Source organism: Carassius auratus, chromosome 1 (assembly GCF_003368295.1).
Source record: "Carassius auratus strain Wakin chromosome 1, ASM336829v1, whole genome shotgun sequence".
Classification (NCBI taxonomy): domain Eukaryota; kingdom Metazoa; phylum Chordata; class Actinopteri; order Cypriniformes; family Cyprinidae; genus Carassius; species Carassius auratus.
The window spans coordinates 14,812,508-14,832,169 of record NC_039243.1 but is presented as its reverse complement, the minus strand read 5'-3'; the positions used below and the strand labels follow the sequence as shown (position 1 = coordinate 14,832,169).

Below are 19,662 nucleotides of genomic sequence, written 5' to 3'. Positions count from 1 at the left end.
AACAACAAACAACCTACTCTCTTGAAATCACATAATTCCATCATTTTGATTCGAAGTGAGAAAGAGAGCACATGTAACATTGAGGAGAGAGGTTTGACCGTGACATTGCATCACAGAGCTAGATGGAGAAAAGGCTGACAGAGAGATATGTTTAATAGAAAATGTGATGAGAGAAGAGGTTGGACTGGAGGGAGGAGACCCAGACTGAAAGAGAGAGAGTGCAAGGGGGAGGCTATAGATAGGGAGAGTGTGTCCGAGATTAGCCCGCTCAGCCAGCTGTTGAAGCACTTGAACACCTCAGTGGGGCAGACTGTAAAATGGTAGTGGATGATCATGCCCACATCTCTTCCACATCCACTTACTCCTACAGGGAATCGGAGTACCAGCTACGCAGCTGTTAGAGTCCAATCACCAGCAGTCTTTCTTTCAGCGCTGCTTAGACACTCTGTGTATGTGTATGTTTGCACATGCGTGAGCGAATTCTTATGCTTCTACGTGCATCATTTCTGCCCTATCTCCCTTTCCCCCCGCAGCCTTTGCAAAATAGAGAGAGAGAGAGAGAGAGAGAGAGTCAAGGGAGAGTTTTGGCTTTTACACAAATGCAATGATAAAAAGGCTCAGCCGCATTATCATGCATTTTTCACCATGGCAAGGCCCTGTGTCAGGAAGGAAAGGGCCTTCTTTGGCTCTCTCACTTGGCTCAGAGGAGACCTGCACTGGGATCAGGAAGGTTAAAGCAAGAGACAATTAAACCAGATCTAGCCATCAGCTCTCATGTCTAATTCATATCAGTAACTTACTCTTCACCTCCACAGTACATTACTTGCATTTTATGAGTACCCAATGAGGAGAGTATGAGAGTCCCGAATTATTATTTTTTTTGTATTATTATTTGTGTATATTCAATTCGCTTAACTTTTGTACAAAATAAATATTGTAATTTATAAGTACGCTCCTGTTTCATTTTTGCAGGTTTGACATTCTGGCTAACGGCGGAGCATCACTGACGCTGAGCTTCGAGCGGGCACCGTTTCTGACGCAGTTCCGTACAGTATGGATCCCGTGGAACGTCTTCTACGTAATGGACACACTGGTTATGAAGAAAGAGGAAAACGATATCCCCAGCTGTGACCTGAGTGGCTTCATTCGACCCAGCCCTCTCATTGTGGCCACACCACTCTCTACATTCTTCCGATCCTCGCCCGAAAACGGCCCCATCATTCCAGAGACACAGGTGAGGCTTTGTTGCACTCCTTACAAGCTACGTGAGTCGCCATTGTAAATGGAACATTGTTTTCAATTGGTCAGCTCTATACTGAATGGTCATTTATTTACATGCAGAGAAGAGGGTATCATATAGCAGCAATATGATATGAATGAGTATGCAATGAGTCTAGACGTGCTCAACAGAAGGAGCCTTTGAGAACAGAAATGTTGCTAAAAACGTGAGGAAACAGTCAATTCTTTGGCCTCAACCTGCAACCAGCATGCAGTACACAGAGGGAAAAAAAGTTTTGAATCTTAATGTGGCACTGGGAAGAGCTAGAAATCACTACAGCCTTCAGTGCAACCCCACATATTGTGGAGATATTGGTCAGAATTTTATATCCTTTTGCACACCCGTCTTTTGTTCCTTTTATTGTGCAAATCCGCATGCGCTATCCCCTACATAATCTATTAAAATGACTCAATCCTCTTGCTGCCTGTCTGTAAAAAAAGAAAACTGGACCCACATCAGAGCATATAAATCACCAGGTCTTTGGGGAGATGAATATAAAAGCATGCTTGAACAAAACAATTTTGAAGGTTTTAAAGGAAGAGTTCACTCAAAAATGAAACAACTTCTAATATTCTCACACCCTTGTTGTTCAAAACCCATGTGACTTTCTTTATTAGCGAAACACAAAAGGTATATTAAAAAATAAAATAAAACATCCTGGCCACTCTTTTAAATATGACGAAAATGAATGAAAATTGGAGGAGAATGAGGTGTGTTTAATTTGTAAATGAGTCAATCTTTCTTTTTTTTTTATGAATCGATGAATGATTCACTCATGCAGTTAACAACTGATGAGGAATAATGACTTAAATCAAATAGCTTTTGTAAATGGCAAAATTTTCACTTTTGTGTGAATGTAATTGTTATGATAAAAAGAAAGGCAAAGTAAGTCGGTATTGAATTCCTCAGTCACGTTTTTCTGTGCCATGTGAAGCGAGTTCTGTTGTAGATTTAGAAATTCACAAAACTTGGCTCTGTCCTGTCTATATTTTCTCTTGCACCCTGCCTACCTTGTGTCCAGATGTGCATTTGATCCCTTCCACTATAACTCGGCCTTTCCATTCTTACCTTTCTGTGGCATGTGTAGGGGGAACATCCCCTGTAATGTGAGCACTCAGGGCCAACACATATGCGAGTTTATATCTGAGTTTGCTCCAAGACATAAAGGAGAAAAATTGTTTCCTTATTGTCGGCAGCATATGTAACAGGCTACACTCCTCTTCCCATGTTTCTCCTCGGCCCCAACAGGGGCGTCTGTCCCCTCTGTGGAACCCCACTCATCAAAGTAGATGGGCCCTGATTTGAATTACAGCCTGCTTTGAGAGGAACTCTAAACAGGGGTAATCAGACCCAACCAAGTTAGCATTTAATATGGGGCTTTTGGACCTCAGCTGTAATGGCCTCCAAGGTCTTTTTTTAACCAGAGCGTCACACACAAATGGCAAGCAGACATCCTTCAGCCCCCCTCATCCAGTGCTTGTAACGCTTAGCGGCCGTGACACCGAACGGGCAGGCATATTGCTTCCACTTGGCCGTAGCGCAGGCCTGGAAAAAAATAATTTGGCTGCAGGAGAACGGCACATTTTCACATCCAGAGAAAACCTGCATGCGACAGTGGAAAATCAGATATATCAAAGTATATATGATTTCCCATCATGCTTTGTGTTAAGCACAACACCTCTAAATTTCATGAGAGTGCATTGATTAGGCTGCTTTTTGGTTTTTCACAGAAACACTAGCTTCCTTTCGTACCATGATATAAAAATGCTCGATGATAAAACTCAATCTGGTCTTTATTACTGTGCATTTAATGGGCTGTATCAAATGAACTTTCAAAGCCTTTTTCATCTTCCCTTTCATTTGGCAAATGAGAAAATATTTTGCTTTAATGCAGCCATATGCACTTATGGCCCTTGCCCCCGTGGCTAAGAATAACACTGCTGCACACGTAGAGACACGGCAGCGCATGCAGTGCCATTTATTAAGAGCTTATAGCAGGCAGAGTAAAGCATGTTATTAGCTCAGACTCTGTAATCAAAGTTCACAGAGGGGAGGCCGGTGCATAACATGAATGCATTATATAGACACTCTTAAGTAAAGCTACGAGCGTGGGGTATGCACAAACACATGTGGATGGAATCAGCTCATGTTAGGGAGGCCATGTTGGCCCTTCAAATTGAGAGCATAATGCTATGGTCATGTCTGTCATATGTGTGTGTGTACAAATGGCAATTAAAGCCATCAAACTTTGTCTTAACTTGCTATTCTTTTATTTTATCGCCTACTTCCCATTAGTTTCCTGTTTGCCTGGGTTTTTTTGTTGTGCAGCCAGAGAATGCATATCAGAGGTTCTCCCAAAGCCATCTAGCCCCCTCTACTGATCCCCAGAAAAGTGCAGCGGCGTCCAAACCAAAAATGAGAAGAAGAGAACTTCCCTCTGGCTCCCATTGTCCCCTCTGTTAGAGAAAAGTAAATGTCCCCTCCCAGTAGGACACTTGACAATGCCATGAGCTGGAAGACAGGGGGATTACTGTCTTTCCACAGTGTCTTGACTGGCTTTTCATGAAGCACTTGAGGAGAAAGCTATGATGCAGAATCGCTCTGTTGATCCAAGCTGCTCCTTATCTCCTATGCTCCTTTTGTGCATCTCAAAGAGGGAGAGAAATGAGCACTAATGCTCTGAACTTTGGTGACTCCTCACCAGGGGCACCTTTAAATGCCTCATTCGGCATGATAGGCCAGCTGTCTCAAAGTCTGAAATCAATCCAGTTTGAACTCTTCTACTGCACGTTGTGGCCCACACTGCTCTGTCTGTTGACTATTTCTCATGATCGAGCATGTGGAATGTGGAACAGTAATAGCCTCTGACAGTGATGCAAATATAAGCATGTTCCGCCCGTGAAAATCTCCCTCATTAGATCCAAGATGTCAAGTAAATGGTGGTCAGAGCAAACACAGGCACAGATGTGATTTAATCCTGCGGAGAGAAAAATCGGAGGCCTCGTTCTCAGCTCTAATGCCTCTTCCAGATGCCCCCGAGTCACTCCTTCTCTCCCCCATCTTCATTTATCTTCACCTCTTTCTTTCTTTGATGTGCAGGTTCTTCAGGAGGAGACGGCGATTCCGGGTAGTGACCTGAACCTGATGTATCTGAGTTCGCGGGCGGCTGGCTACCGGCCAGTGCTCAAGGTGACCATGACCCAAGCCACTATCCCCTTTAACCTCATGAAGGTGCATCTGATGGTGGCAGTGGTGGGACGTCTCTTTCAGAAGTGGTTCCCCGCAGAGCCCAATCTGTCCTACACCTTCATCTGGGATAAAACGGATGCATACAATCAACGAGTTTATGGCCTGTCAGAGGCTGTGGGTGAGTAAACACGCAGAGATCAGATAATTTTTTTTTTTTTACTTTTTTAGTATTGAAAGCACAATTAAATGTGAAAATTATTCCACTTTTATCCAGTTTTTTTGTACGATTCTGTTAATTGAGTGTAAATTGATGCAGCATCACACCTCTGCTGAAAAACTCAAAACTTTTCAAAACTGCCAGACAATTAACAGCATTTTTTACGTCTTTACTAATATTTAAAATTAAATCAGCTAGTGTTGTTGAGCTTACAAACATCCACCTCACTATCACATACTGTTTTTCTAGATGCACAGAGTAGAGGAATAATATAATTACCCTCTTTAGAAAGCCTGAATATGTTACATGCAAGAATGTAGATGCGCTTAATGGCCCATGCCACTATGAAAGTTGCATTATGGGGTGTCTCCTTAAATATACCTATGCAAATAGGAACTGTAAATGGAAAACAAAGCAGTTATGATTAAGGCCAACAATAGTGCAGGGAGCATAATTTTTTCACTATGGCATTTTTTTTATGCTGACTGTATTTTGTAGCTTGTATGATTACCCATCAGCAAAACCACAAAGAACAACATGCCTCAATCTGTTTTGAGGAAGGTCAAGGCGAATCTGTGGCTTTGTTTTCCACTTAAGCATTGAGAAAGACGGCCAGCTGCTGATGACAGTGCCTCAGTTTATTTTCAGCCGATGATGTGGCAGGCAGTAGACCAGACTAAACTAGACATGCTCTTCAGCGCCTTGCATAAACAAACTCACAAGATGTCGAACCACAAAAGACATGTTTTTTCACTAAGTCAGGAATGCATTCTGCCTTTACAAAGTGAACAGTCACTAAGTGAAAAGTGTAAAATTGTAAATAGTTTAGCCAGGTCTCACGAGTATTGATTGGCTTTCACCTTCTCATCAGGCTTTGCTTTGCCAATTGCATTAAGCAGGTAATTTTTTTGCCCAACGAACAGCAGTGTTCTTATTGATTCTCTCTGGGGGACATAAGGTCGCTTTCTTAACGTGATCGGCTGAAAACAGTTATAAATTGAAAACGATTTGCACCTGGTGAAGCGTAGATCTGTTATGAGATTTAACAAAGTTATGATAGAGACACTGCAGTGTTCAGGCAGGCTGCAGTGAAGATGAATTGATATTGTGTAGGACATCTGATTAGGCCCTGGGAATGAGTGTGGTATATATTATCAGTCCAATGTTTATATGTTGATTTATCTGCATGCTACTTAATGCGGTGTTTAGACTTAGTCTGTATTGATTACTTTCTCATGCAGTTTTTTTTCTCAAGACGTCTGTATTTGATAGGATAGTTATACAACGTATTTGCATTCATGAATAACACCAATCTGTCTCTCTCCAGTGTCTGTGGGATTTGAGTACGAGTCCTGTTTGGATCTGATCTTGTGGGAGAAAAGAACAGCCATCCTCCAAGGTTACGAACTCGATGCCTCAAACATGGGAGGATGGAACCTAGACAAACACCACATTTTAGATGTACAGAATGGTAAGCCCACCTCTGACCTTTTCAAATGAATAACACAAAAATATTTACTCCTACACTGGGTTTAATATGTCACATTGATCTTGGCAAACAGCTGAAATCAAGTGTTTACCCACACACTCCTAAATATCAAGAAATATCAATTAAAATATACTTGCGTTACCTCTCCTTCACCATCTAGAAGTGTTCCATTATCTGCCTTTTAGAAGTTATTGTCGATAAATAACAAGGGTTTCTGGTATTACTAAATGTAATGGCAGTGTCTCTTGCACTTTAAATTAAATTGTTTGTGTTCTTGTATTTTTTAAATGACAATGACTGTATTTTAAATTAAATACATTCGATGAGGAAGTATTTGTAACCATAATATTTCTATATATTTGCACCTATCTCTGCTTATTGTCTCAGGCATGCCAATGAAGAGACATTTGACATTTCCATGTGAGTGACCTTCACCCAGACCAAGCAGTCTGGAGTGCTCTCTGCAGCAAACATTTATGACCACATGTCTTTGGGGGAGACTGCCTTGGTGAATTCTTAAGGAGTCTCTCATCCCTCATCTTGGCTTTAAAAGGGAGATCAGCAGAGGTTTTCCACATGTACCTTGCTTAAAGGTTGAACCTGTTTATCCTTGAGCCCTTTCATAGGGACATGATTAGCTGCTCTTAGTGCATAGTTTCCATAGCCTTGTAGATATACAGTAGTTCTCCTCACCTTTACAACGGTCTGTCTGTCTGTCGTTATCTCCTACTGAAACTGAACGGTCTACCGTTTTGCTACCATTTTCGAAATGACTAGTCATCCTTAAGGCAGTTGTTCACCAAAAGAATTACATTTTGTCATCTTGTACTTACCTCCATGTTGTTCCAGGCCAGTATTATTTTCTTTCTTCCAGAAGATAATAGGATGAAGATCAATGGAGCGATATTTGTTAATGATTAAAAATCTTCCCCTTCACTGCTCTTAAATATAATATGACACGTTTGATCCGTGTTACTTTAGTTTATTTCAGAGCTTCAGCAGAAGGGAAGATTAGCAATAAATAGTATCTTAAATTTCGGTCTTCTTGTATGGTATTTCTTCACATGTCTTGGAAAATATATATATATATACAGAGAGAGAATGTTTTCACAGCAGTATGTGAGATCTGACAAAGAGAAAAAGCTGATTTTAGTCACTCATTAAGTGAGATGAAGCTCTGTTCCTCACTGGGACAGCTGCAGACAGAGATGGACAGCTAGGGTCTAGTGAATCCATGTGGGCAGGCCATTGATTACCCAATGAAGTGAGCCTTTGATGGAGGTATATGAGCAGGACCAGTCCAACATGATGATTGTGGACAGGAACTCTCTGGAGCGAAACACAGAGGGCATTGAGGAACTGTACTAGTTAGTTTAAATCTGAGAGGGAGTGTAATACAGATTATAGACAGAGTATGTGTTTAATATGGATACAATCATTAATAAATCAACTTAAGATCCTGTTCTCCATTTCTTCTGACGGGGTTATCAGACTGTTGGTTTAAAAACAGACTAAAATGAAATTAAGTAAACAAACTATAACAAAAATAAAACTAAATACAAAGGTTGAGAAGCTGAGACAAAATAACCAACAAAAATGAATAATGATTTGAGCAGTCATCAAGCACTCCTCACGTCAGAATAATCTGACCCGTCTGTCTGTCTGTGTGGGAGAACACATCCCACAGGCAATATGGCATGATGAGATGCCAGTGATATTTTCTTATACTGACACAAATGAATTTGTAGCGACTGCAAGGAAATTGCAGCGTACTCTTTTATTCTTTTAGAGATAGTTAACTTTCATTTAACTTTTATGCAATAGGTTCTCAATTTTATGAGTGCACAGGCATGTCATCGCTTAACACGTAATGCTGCACTTTCTTTGCATTCGAGGGGGGAATGAGCTAACCAACTGGATGGCCATAAATTTAGCTCTAGTTGTCCAGACTCTCTTTTTGTTGTCGGCATCTTGAGTGACACTAAGCCCTCTTTTACTTCACTGGCTGTGAGCCAGCTGTCCGTACAGATTCCAACCGTCTTTCATCTCCTCTCCATGCCTGCTGCCCTCGCTTCATCCATGCCCCCCCACAGTCCACCCACCAGCCCCTATACCTCCTGATCTCTAGCATATCCAACTGCCTGGTGTAGTGTAGTGCCTGCCCCACCTAGAGTATCCCAGAATACACTGCTGCAGGCCATTCATACTCTGTTGGAAGTCATTGTTTCATGCTTGTGGACCCTTAGATCCACAGTTCAAGCCCCATATTCAGTGCACTCCACTGAGTGTCTAGTGTGTGTATGTGAGCAAGAGTCAGATTTATAATAATAATAATAATCATCATCATCATTATCATCATCATGTCTTGTTATTAACTAAAACTGTTTTAATTCAGTTAGTTAATTGGAATGCTGAAACAAAATAAAATATATATATATAGATGAAAAACAAAGATTGAAAAATGAAAATAAATTTTCATGTTTTTTAAAAGAAATCGCTAAACTAAAAGCTTCAAAAACATAAAATTAAGCATGAAAATAATAAAAACATTTAAAATATGAATACATTTTATAATATTGTACATAATACAAATGATTAAATAATAATAATGTTGTGGTTGTTGTTGCCATTATGGTGTTTTAGATAAAAAAAAAAAATTATGGTAAACACCCTGTACAGTATTTAGTACAAGTAGGTTCTGTCTCCCATCACTCTTCAGAGAAGCACAATGCCATTTGAGACCACTTATTACTGTCAGTAGTCTCAAAATGGCTGCAATGGCCTAATAGAAATTAATAATAGCTATCCAGGTCCATAAATGTTGAACGTTTAGTGTGTGCGGCGAGGCAGCTACAACATATGTAATTGTAAGTGTCCAACTGAAATGTGTGCAGCTCCAAGCTTTAAGCCTGAGAGTCATTCAATGTCTCTATATTCTTGTCTAGTTATAATGAAAGTAATAAGACCTGCAGTAATGTCCTCTGGGGTTTGGTTAAATGTAGAAGTTTTTGTTAGCATTAGCGTCCCGTCTCTGGTGACCTCACCGTGTCACCACACTTTTCATGCTGTCTCATGGGGAAAACACATGCACGCTTACATCCAGACGACGCCCAGACACAAACTAAAACACACACTTGTACTATTTTACCGTCCTCCATCTTTTCACATTCACAGTTTTTGCCAAAGAAACTGAGAAACTAACTTAATTTACAGTCAGCCGCTTATCAAGCATTGCAAAATAAACCAAGACAGGTTGATTGGGACCCGACATGCAGGGACGCATTAACGCACAGGCTTTAACAGGCTAAAGCCCAGGCGCCTACATTTGGGAGCGGCCTACTGGCTGTAGGTCAATTATATTTTTCAAATAATTATTTGTATATATGGAAGTTTGCAACAGTGACATCAGCACTTTGTAAACAAACTCACACACTCATTAGCGATGCCTTGCTTGTAGTTTATATAGTTAATGGTTCAGTTTAGGTTTCCCCCACAGAGTTTGTATAGTTGGTGTGTTCCAACAATATACTGTGAATGCACAATGTGCCGGTAAAGAAGCGTAGCACGAGAGCTATTCTATGTACATTTTTATGTTATGATTTAATTAGTTAAACACAAGCATGGCATGTTTCTAACTTAAAATGCAGTTAACGACCATCAAAAATAGCCCACATTTATGCCAACTTGCCAAGTGATAGTTTTGATCTTCTTATGAAAGAATAATTAATATTTTGTGTTATGTATGGTGTTTATATCATACCTGTAAATCATACCTTTGATGCCATTTTCTTTCCATATTGCCTCCATATAATGCCTATAATAATGCATGGAGACAGATCAGCCTGAAAATAATACATTTACAAAACAAAATTCATAAATGCACAGCACAATAGACTTTTATAAAATCTGATTCTTAAATTCAAAACACAGTTCATAAATACACAAGTAAAAGCATAAATATTTCCCAAATGCTCATACAAATGCATCTCACCTAAATACATTTAAAATGTTTACACAAATATGTATATATCAAGTTTTTTAATTAATTTCCATCACACATTTATGAATGATGTTACATGTATCTACGGATCGTTGAATCTGCATTTGCAAATTGCAAATTTGTGTGCTGTACTTTTGAGACCTTCCTGACAGGTTAAGATACATAAATATCTTTTTTCGGAGGATGTTCCATTCAGAAAATCATGGTGAGCTTTTAATCCACCACTCAAAACGCTCCTTACTGAACAGACTCAAGCTCAATGCTGTGCTTGTACTGTGCATTGTTCCATGATCAGGTCCTTGTTGTCAAGACATTTTCATTGGTACGATTCTTTAGCACCTTATAACAATCTTTACAGAATTACACTATGTTGTTCAGACAAAATACAGCTACCCGGTTAGCCTGCTATCTATTACACCAAAGTTGCACATACCCTGTCCTGTAACGTTGTTAAATAAGTGTTAAATGTCCAGATATTTCATTTAATCACAACCATTATGTAATGTGTTCTGCAATGTAATGTTTAAACATTTTACATTTATTAAGGTAAGATGCCTTTGTCTGAGCATATGTATTTATGAATTGCATTTTTAATTTGCAAATCAGAGTTTGTAAATGTAAATTGTGCTGTGCATTTATGAATTTTGTTTTGTAAATGTACTATTTTTTTAGGCTGATCTGGCTCCATAATAATGTAACATTTACTTTATATAAAGGCTATAATTGTGCTGCTCCACAAGCGCCATCTTCCCAGAGAATGACCATACAGTATGTGAAAATTATGTAGGGCCTACAGGTAACAGATAACAATATCACTCAATATAGGCTTTCACACATGAAATTCCTGTATCCAATCTTACTGTGCATGCATCATAGTGGTCAGTAGTCTTTAATTTATTAGTCATCTCCTATCTAGATTTTCAAGCAGGCAGATGCGTTGGATTTTTACGGTAATGCCAAGTACCCTCCCTATCTCCCTCCCTCTGTCTTGATCTGTAGGCTCTGATAAGGCTTGGGAAATATGTGTTTGTGCTCAACTTTGAATGTCCACATACCACAGCTAGCACAGGCTCCAATCAGACATGCTAGCTTTAAAGAGTTCATGCACATAATTCCTTTGCTTATGGAGAGCACTCCCACTTTCACTATCACCTGCTGCCTTAATGTGCATATAGATATATATTTGTATGTGTTCCACTCTTACCTTCTTTACCACACACATAAACACATACTCGAAAGCATTTGACTCCATCTTTCCATCCCTCTAAGTCTCTTTTTCATTTTTATCTTAAGGCCGCCACATCCACTTCTTCCTCTCACCTCACACACACAAGCGCTCACACACTCCGATGGCAAATTCAGCCATGCTAGACTTTACTGCTCTGTCTTAATCCCATTGAGTTCAGCTTTAGTCATGTGCAGGCATGTAATGCAACTTTGAATCTGGCTGCATGAGGCAAACGTACCTCGCTCTCTGATGTGGACCTCTCTGACTCTCTCTCACCATCTCAGTCTCTGATTCCTTTCATCTGTCCTTATCAGCCTCTGTCAGTGCTCAGCCACTGTACCTCCCCTCCTTCCACCTAACAGCAGGAGGTCAGGGAGAGAGATTCAGACACCTCTCTTAGGGACTACAATTACTTCCAGTCAGGAAATCTTCAAAGACAGAGTGTGTGATTAAGGGAAAGCATGTTCGCAGATTTGCTCCTTGTTTTTTGTGCTGTGCTGTACAGACACTCTGGACCAAGGGAAAAAAAATAGCATCCCCTGCTTTTGTCCTGACTCGGAAAACACTGTTTTCCAATTATTCAAATTGACTTCGGACCTGTCGGGAAGAAGTTACTTCATGAAATATTAATGAAAAAAAAAAAACAGCAGAGAGATTTGACAACTGAACACACAGGAGGGGCAAAATTATTCGATTACATTGATTTTGGTAATACTCGATGACCACTAATCGCACTCTCTCTACAAATACCCACCCACACGCACTTCAGGCAGCTCCTCGAAGATTTATGGCTGCTTTTCCATACAGCTTTTATATATTTTTTCAAATTAGCTGACACAGTGGCTATGACTGCAAAGATAAACAAATCCTTTGAGAAATTATGTATTGCTTCAAAATACCAAAGGCCTGGAATCAAAAGTTCAGGAAACTGATACATAAAGTACTTATGTTACTATATACTATAAACAATGCGACACAGTCCCAGTCTAATACAATTCTTATTTAAATATATCTTGCAAATATCTGCAGTGTTAGCAGATTCTAACAAAAGCATTGTCTGAAGACCGAGAGATTGAAGGAGAGTTGTTGAGACAAAAGAAGTGGAGTAGAAGACAAGACATTAAATGGTACACTTAGAGAAAGAAAAGGAGGCAGTGACAGATGGTTTGAGAGGCGTAAATGGAAGAAAATTGAGTAGACTACAGCTCTAGCTCTATAATCTCATCCAGTTTCTGACCTAGCATAAACACAGCAGCTATAAACTCCAATTCAGCCTTTTATTGGCAAATCACTGCTTTCCACTCATAACCTGTCCCCCTCTGTTGGATTTTTACATAAACACACGTCATTCATATCAAAGGATCAAGTACATACCATCATTATGAGCTGAGGGCTGTCTCTCTGCATGCCTGAATCAATAATCCAGTAAATCCCACACCGTGTGCCGTTCTCAATTTGTGGGCCGTCATAATCTGTATATATGTAATTGAAGACAGTCATTGTTGTGCATGTGGGTATATGTACATCCGCTCGCACTATTATTTCCAAGCCCTTGTATGACAGATCAAACAGGTGCGGTGTGGGTTTCATTACTGTAATGCACCCGCAAGTAATTTGTGTGAAAGAGCGACCAGTACGCATGGCTCCGATTACCAACTGAAAAATGTTTTTGTATAAATGTGTCTGTGTGTGTGTATGTTTATCTGAAGCAACCTCCCTCGGAGAAGCTTGGTTTGAAGTCAAGGTCGTGGGTCTCTCCCAGGGCCAACGAGCCTCCCTTGTCCAATTTGTCTTTGTTAGTGGAGCATCGCTATAGAGTAGCCTAAAAGTACTTCAGAAAGCAGCCCACCATCTACGTACCTCCATCCCTCTCACTCTTCCGGCCAATCCCTCGCTCAGTGGCTTAATCGATGGTGGGTGGTTGATCAGAGGAGGAGGTATATTGAGATTTATGGGGACGTTTAGACCACAATGCGACTGCTGTGTGGACCGGTGCCCAAGCACACCCGAGAGGGGGCTTAAGATGGCGTCATTGATCTCACTCATAATTAGAGGAGCTGGATGCAGAATTCCAGCACGTTGCCCGATGTGAATAATTCAGCGAGCACAGCATGAAGTCATCCTTTGAAGTGCAGCTTTGAAGACCCAACACCCCCCACCCCAGTCTCAAACACCCTGCCGTTTTCAAAGCAACTCCCAAAAAAAACAGCTAACTGTGTTCGCTTTCAGAAAGCATTCTATTGACTTGGACACTTGAGTTCACCTGCACACTTTGACTTGATGTGTGTAAGAAGACTTCCTCTAACTCTGTCTCTGGTCCTGTCCAACACTCTTGCCCTGTTCCATAACAGTGTGCTGAATACACAGGCATCGCAGAAAGACTCCCAAGATGGCAAAGGAAATAATACAGTAATTAGAAATAAATGTACATTTCATTCACTGAGATGTATTGTGCATTTTCATGCTTCAAACTATATTTAAACCAGTTGAGTCAAGTCTCTCCAGTGCATAGTGCTATTTGTGTGCCACACAAGTTGCCCCTGATGTCAATGAATAATCCAGCACATCCCACATTGTGAGGTGTTCTCAATTTGGGGCCCATCTTGATCTGTTCATGTGTAACTGTAGACATTCATTGTTTTGCATGTAGGTGTATGTATATCCGTTCGCATTTCAAGTCCACGAATGGCAGATCAAACAGGTGCAATGTGGGTTTCATTACTGGAATGTGGCAATATGTGTGTGAGTATGATTCAAACTGTATTGGAACCAGTTTAGTGGAGTCTCTCCAGTGCATAGTGCTATTTATGTGGCATATAAGTTGTTGCCGACGTAGAGCATTCCAAATCTGACACTTCTAAGGTTCTGTGACGGTTACATGAGCAGCGTCGTTTTGGAACACAACTTCTCTCTCTCCTTCTGGGTGAAGAGCTTGTGATAAAAAGTCAGTAGGAAGTTAGTGGAGTTTGTAGCGATGTGGTGGACTCTAATTTGAGCACTTACAGTAGATGACAACGGTTTGTGGTGGCATGTCTCTCCCTGATGCCCTCCATCTCCGTTCTCTCTAACTCTCTCTAGGCCATGTTTGCTTTCTCAATGGGAAACAAGAGGCAGCAACACCATTAAATTGAACATGCTATATGAAATTCTGAGGCCTAGCTTAGCCGGTGTCATGTAGCTTTAGCTGTCTGTGCTGGTTCTTGTCATTTAATGTGATTTGTGTGCTCCTGCTAAGAATATAAACGTGGAAATAAACTCTACGTGACACTGGCAGTATGAAATATTTTATATTTTTCATTTGAACATTTTCCAATCACATATTCCTTATTTCTGGGCTTTCATAATTGTCAGAAAAGATGTTTTGAATTTCTTGTGGGGTAGTTTATCTTGTATTTAAGGATGCCCTGCTTTCTGTTTGCTAAATGAACTGTTTTACTGTAGGGCTGGATACATTTATGCAGTATTGACCTGCTCAAATAAATGGAGAAACATGCTTAAGAAACATGATCTTTTAACACAATTTACATTTCAAAACTAGCCGTTAAAATGTTATGTTTCTTCCATCATTAAAGCAGGTATATTCCCCATTGGCCATAGCTGCACATTTATTGGAAATTCAAAGGTCTGCTTATTTATATCAGTGTAATTTTAAAAAATAATAATGTTGCATAGAATCAACTATTTGGAAGGTATTTTTATAAGAACCTATTAGTGGATGTCAACAAACAGACATGCCCATTTACCAAATGTGAACCAGTGAGCACGTCTGTGCTGATGCTAGTCTTCCCTCCTCCAACATTTCACAATTCACTTTCAGAAAATATGAAGATATATTGCTGTCTACATATGCATGCTTTTAGTGATGGTTCCTGCTGACCCTCCTTTCCTGGTGACCCTTGACCAGCATTAAAAAAAAAGATCAAAAACTCTTCATAACTTTTTTTTTTCCACTCCAGGGCCTGATAATTATTCTAATTATCATAAATCAGAGACTCAATCTTTCCAGCCTGTTACAGGCTTCAGTCACTGTCTTTGAGAAGTGGAAAATAAGTTCTGTATGCTTACCGGTATTTAAGTTTGTAACAGTTGTCAAATTGTTTTAGTCATGTTTACTTCTCTTTTAACGTCATAATTTATTGTTACTGTCATCGCTTATTGTCGTTTACCTATTTTCATTTTTATCTGGCATGTGTATATGATTCCAGCCTCATAAATAAATGTAAAAAAAAAAAAATTCTTTGAACAGTACTAGTAATGCTGCTATCTAAAGAACAAGGAAAGGACATAAAGGGAAACAATGGGGCAGCAGTGGAGTCCAGTCGGGTTTAGTCAATCTGCTCTTGCTATTAGTGCACAATTAAAATATGTCCTGAAGGAGAATAAAGCACAACATTGACGATCAAATCCAAACCTGGAGCAATGTGATCTCATCACACACACCCTGTGGCATTTCCACACTGTGTTTAACATGCACAAATAGCAAAGCTATCAGAAACACTCTCATACATGCTTTTTCGCCACATACAGTCAACATTACAGGCGCACACATTCACAATTGCTATAGGATTAACCGGAGTATATTACCTGGATTCAGAATTGAAGAGGTGAAGTCACAGATAGAAAACCAGGAAATAATCATAATGATGGTCAGTAGTCATGATGGTCAATGACTTGTTCACGCAGTTTGGTGATAGTCTTATCTAGCTTTTATTTACATTATCAATGGTATTAGTAATGCTGTACCTGTTTTTACAGGCAAATGTTCTCAGAATAAAAGGTATATTCATTTTTTTATTTTTTAACAAGTTAATGTCTGAATAGAATCCACAGCAGTTTGTGAAATCATTTTAACAGTGTGCGTGAAGATGAGTAGGAATTAATACTAGGGAACCAAAACAAAAAGATATATTGATGTAGTTATTATTTTTAAAACTTACTGTGATGCACCCAACAGTCATTTCATCATGTGATTCGATTAATCGATTCGCCTAAGTCGCCTGTGCAATATAATCATTCTGGCAGCATGTGTTTGGGCTGTTTATTGATTCTGAACTTTTGCCAGATTTTCTCACAGCTGAATATATTTGCACTTAAATGATCAGAATGCTACATTACTATATGCCAGACGGTTCTGTGAACCACCCTTTGATAACATTACATTAAGGTGAAAATCATCGGAGAAGAAAATATTCAAAAGCAAAAATGTATTACCGTTTAAGAAATGGTAATATCCGAGATATGAAGCAGTTCTTTTTTCTTAATTGTTCGTAATATCAGTTAAATTTTTCCTTGTTTAATTCTGCCTAATTTACTTAATTAAAAAGATAAAAAATAGTTATTTATGATCCTATTAAGCCAAAGGTATGGATAAAGAGGTAGAATTTTGAATAAACTAAACAGATCTCTTGTTGTGCGTGGGATTTATAGGTTATTATAACAGCAACGAGATGCTGTATAGATAAACTGTTCACCAAACGATTATTGCTGATTTTTTTTTTACAGCTCATTCCTTTTCTTTGATTACTGTTCGACTGGTTTGGTGTGGTCTAATGGTTAAAGATTTAGGCTGATAACTGAAAGGTTTTCCATTTAAATATAACATTTCTGGCCTTGAGCAAAGCCTATGCTCAGGTTGCTGAATATAGGATTGTCAGAGAGACACACACGCACCATGATGTCTGTGTGCAGCATTGCAGACAGGCTGTCAGTTAATGTTTTGTCTGTGTTTGTCTGTATATATAATAATGCATATAGACAAACACAGACTGCCTGGAACGCTCCAAACACAGACAAGCAGTCATACAAACTGTCAACCTGCTTATCCAATAATATTAGAGTATTGCATCTAACTGTTGTATACTATTGTATATCAAACACATAAATTAATATTACATATTTAGAATCACAGTTATGGATATTCATTAGGTCATGCTATACATTTTTAATTTTGCCCCTTCGTCTTTCCAAATTCAGCTCCATGATGATATACTATGCAGTTGCTCACCCACACAACCCTCTCTTCCTGTCCTGCAGGCATCCTTTACAAAGGCAACGGTGAGAACATCTTCATCTCCCAGCAGCCTCCAGTGATCAGCACCATCATGGGTAATGGGCGCCGGCGCAGTATCTCCTGCCCCAGCTGTAATGGCCAGGCTGATGGCAACAAACTGCTGGCTCCAGTGGCCCTCGCCTGTGGATCTGATGGCAGTTTGTTTGTCGGTGACTTCAATTACATCAGACGCATCTTTCCCTCGGGAAACGTAACCAGTGTTATGGAGCTGAGGTAAGAAACACAAGCTAGTACAAGAGGAATGGAAGGTAATTAAAAGAGGTATAAAAGAGAGTATAATGTAGGCTTGGTGCTAATTATACGAACGTGCATGATAAATTGTTAGACTGCGATATGGGGCACTCAGCCCAGTTTAAGGCTCATGTGGTCTGAAAAGAACGCGCTGATACTGACAGAGTTCTCGTCTGTAGAGGGTGACTCATTACTGGTGCTCTCGCCCCTTAAGCCAAGAAGAAATGCATATTCCAATACCTCGCTTTTTTATGATCTACCACAAGCCTTCTATTCAGCTCGTCCAGCCCACATCAAAGGCTGTGTGTGTGCGCATCTTTGTGTGTGTTTATTTGCAAGGCTCAGAGAAATAACAGTGTTTATCTCTGCCAACTAAACTAAACTTTGTTTCTTCAAAGAGATTAATCAGAGATATTTTTTTTAATACAGCCGTAAAGCTTATAATTTAAAGAAGCTGTTGATTCTTAGCATGTTTGTTCTTTTATTGAAATGTAATTGTGTTTTGTTGGTTTCGGGGCATTTATATGCCACCAAATCTATTGTGGTCGAGTTTAATTTCAATTTCAGATGACATTCAAAATGTAGATCTCGTCATTCCGTTTGCATGCTATTGGAGGCACAACATCTGTATTTTATAAAAAAATGCATTTTCAGTATTCACATTTTTGAATCTCATAATACAAGCTAAAATTGAAATATATGACGGTTTTTAAGTAATCATAGAAAAAATACTTTTAAGTTTTTAGTGTCTTAGCTGTTTTTCTATTTCATTTTCATGTGAAACTCATCTCCACTCACTTTCATTGTATGGAAAAGAGCAGTCTGCACATAATATAAAATGAACTGTCAGAAGATACAAACACATTGATGTTTGGAGTGACATGAGGGTTAGTAAATGACAGATTTCCCCTTGAACAGGAAAATATTTCCAAAAAGCAGTCAAATGTTCCATCTCTGTAATATAAAAATTAGTTTTGATCGTTCAGTATGTTTTTACAGAGTGCGGCATGCTGATATTGATATAATAATTGAAACATACTGAAATATTCAAACTATATTCCCTCCTGACTGAGATCAGCGTGTCTATAATCTAAACACCGTGAAGTGCAGAGCTGATACATTACAAGCATGAGGTGAACACATGTGCCCTTTTCTTTCAAACCTCAAGACCTGTCATTTCCTTTCTTCAGATCTGGAGTGGGCTCACACATCCACAGAGAAAGAGACGCGTAGATATTCTTTCAAAGTGCTCTCAGGGTTCCTCTATATGAAATCAGAGCTGCGTCTCGGGTCTTTTATAGACTCACGCTGAAATGATCATAAATTCTTCCCTCACACTCGTTGGGGCCTAGAGGGCCCTCCATGTCACTCTTCTGCAGCACCTCATTTAGCCATTGTGGTGATACATGACCGCTACCTCTTTTCTCCTCTCTTTCCTTATCTCTTTTGGCCTGAATCGTCTGTCTCATCCTTTTAGCTGCTTCTCATTTTCCATCTCATGTTTTCCCTGCTCGTGTCTTTCTGTCATTGACACTTTCTGTATTTTTAACCTTATCTTATCATCTTCTGTGGTTTCCATCTGCCCCCAACTTGATACCCGTGCAAAAATCTCTCATATGTGCCCTCACACGAGGTCTCTATAAATGGCCCGGCACTTAACAGGTTTCAGTATCATCTTTGTGTGTCTGCTGCTCCTGTAAATTAAATTCTTTCATTAAAGCCGTAAAACACATGGATGAAGCAAATGAAATGGTGGTCCTCTGTGTGACATATTCACAGCGTGGCTTCTGTGCGGTTAAAGGCAATGTTTAAGGAATTGCTTTTCATTGTCTGGGACACAATCAATTTGCTATTATGGGCCAGTTAACCTCAGCGTGTGCTGTGAGCTCATACTGTTCTTCACTTCCCAGGTGGAATATTCACACATCCAACTCTGTTTAACAAACAAGACAAAGTACA

General features: G+C 39.6%; 1 protein-coding gene across 9 annotated transcripts in view; it reads left to right on the top strand.

Annotated features, from left to right (window-relative positions):
- The window catches only part of LOC113079453 (teneurin-3), a 148,034-nt gene that overhangs the window by 110,520 nt on the left and 17,852 nt on the right, over positions 1 to 19,662 (top strand). For all 9 annotated transcript variants that reach the window (XM_026251857.1, XM_026251746.1, XM_026251792.1 and 6 more), the window contains 4 exons: positions 973 to 1,234; positions 4,379 to 4,646; positions 6,013 to 6,156; positions 17,436 to 17,685. In XM_026251857.1, the coding sequence (XP_026107642.1) occupies positions 973 to 1,234; positions 4,379 to 4,646; positions 6,013 to 6,156; positions 17,436 to 17,685 (924 nt within the window). The remainder of the gene's footprint in view (positions 1 to 972; positions 1,235 to 4,378; positions 4,647 to 6,012; positions 6,157 to 17,435; positions 17,686 to 19,662) is intronic.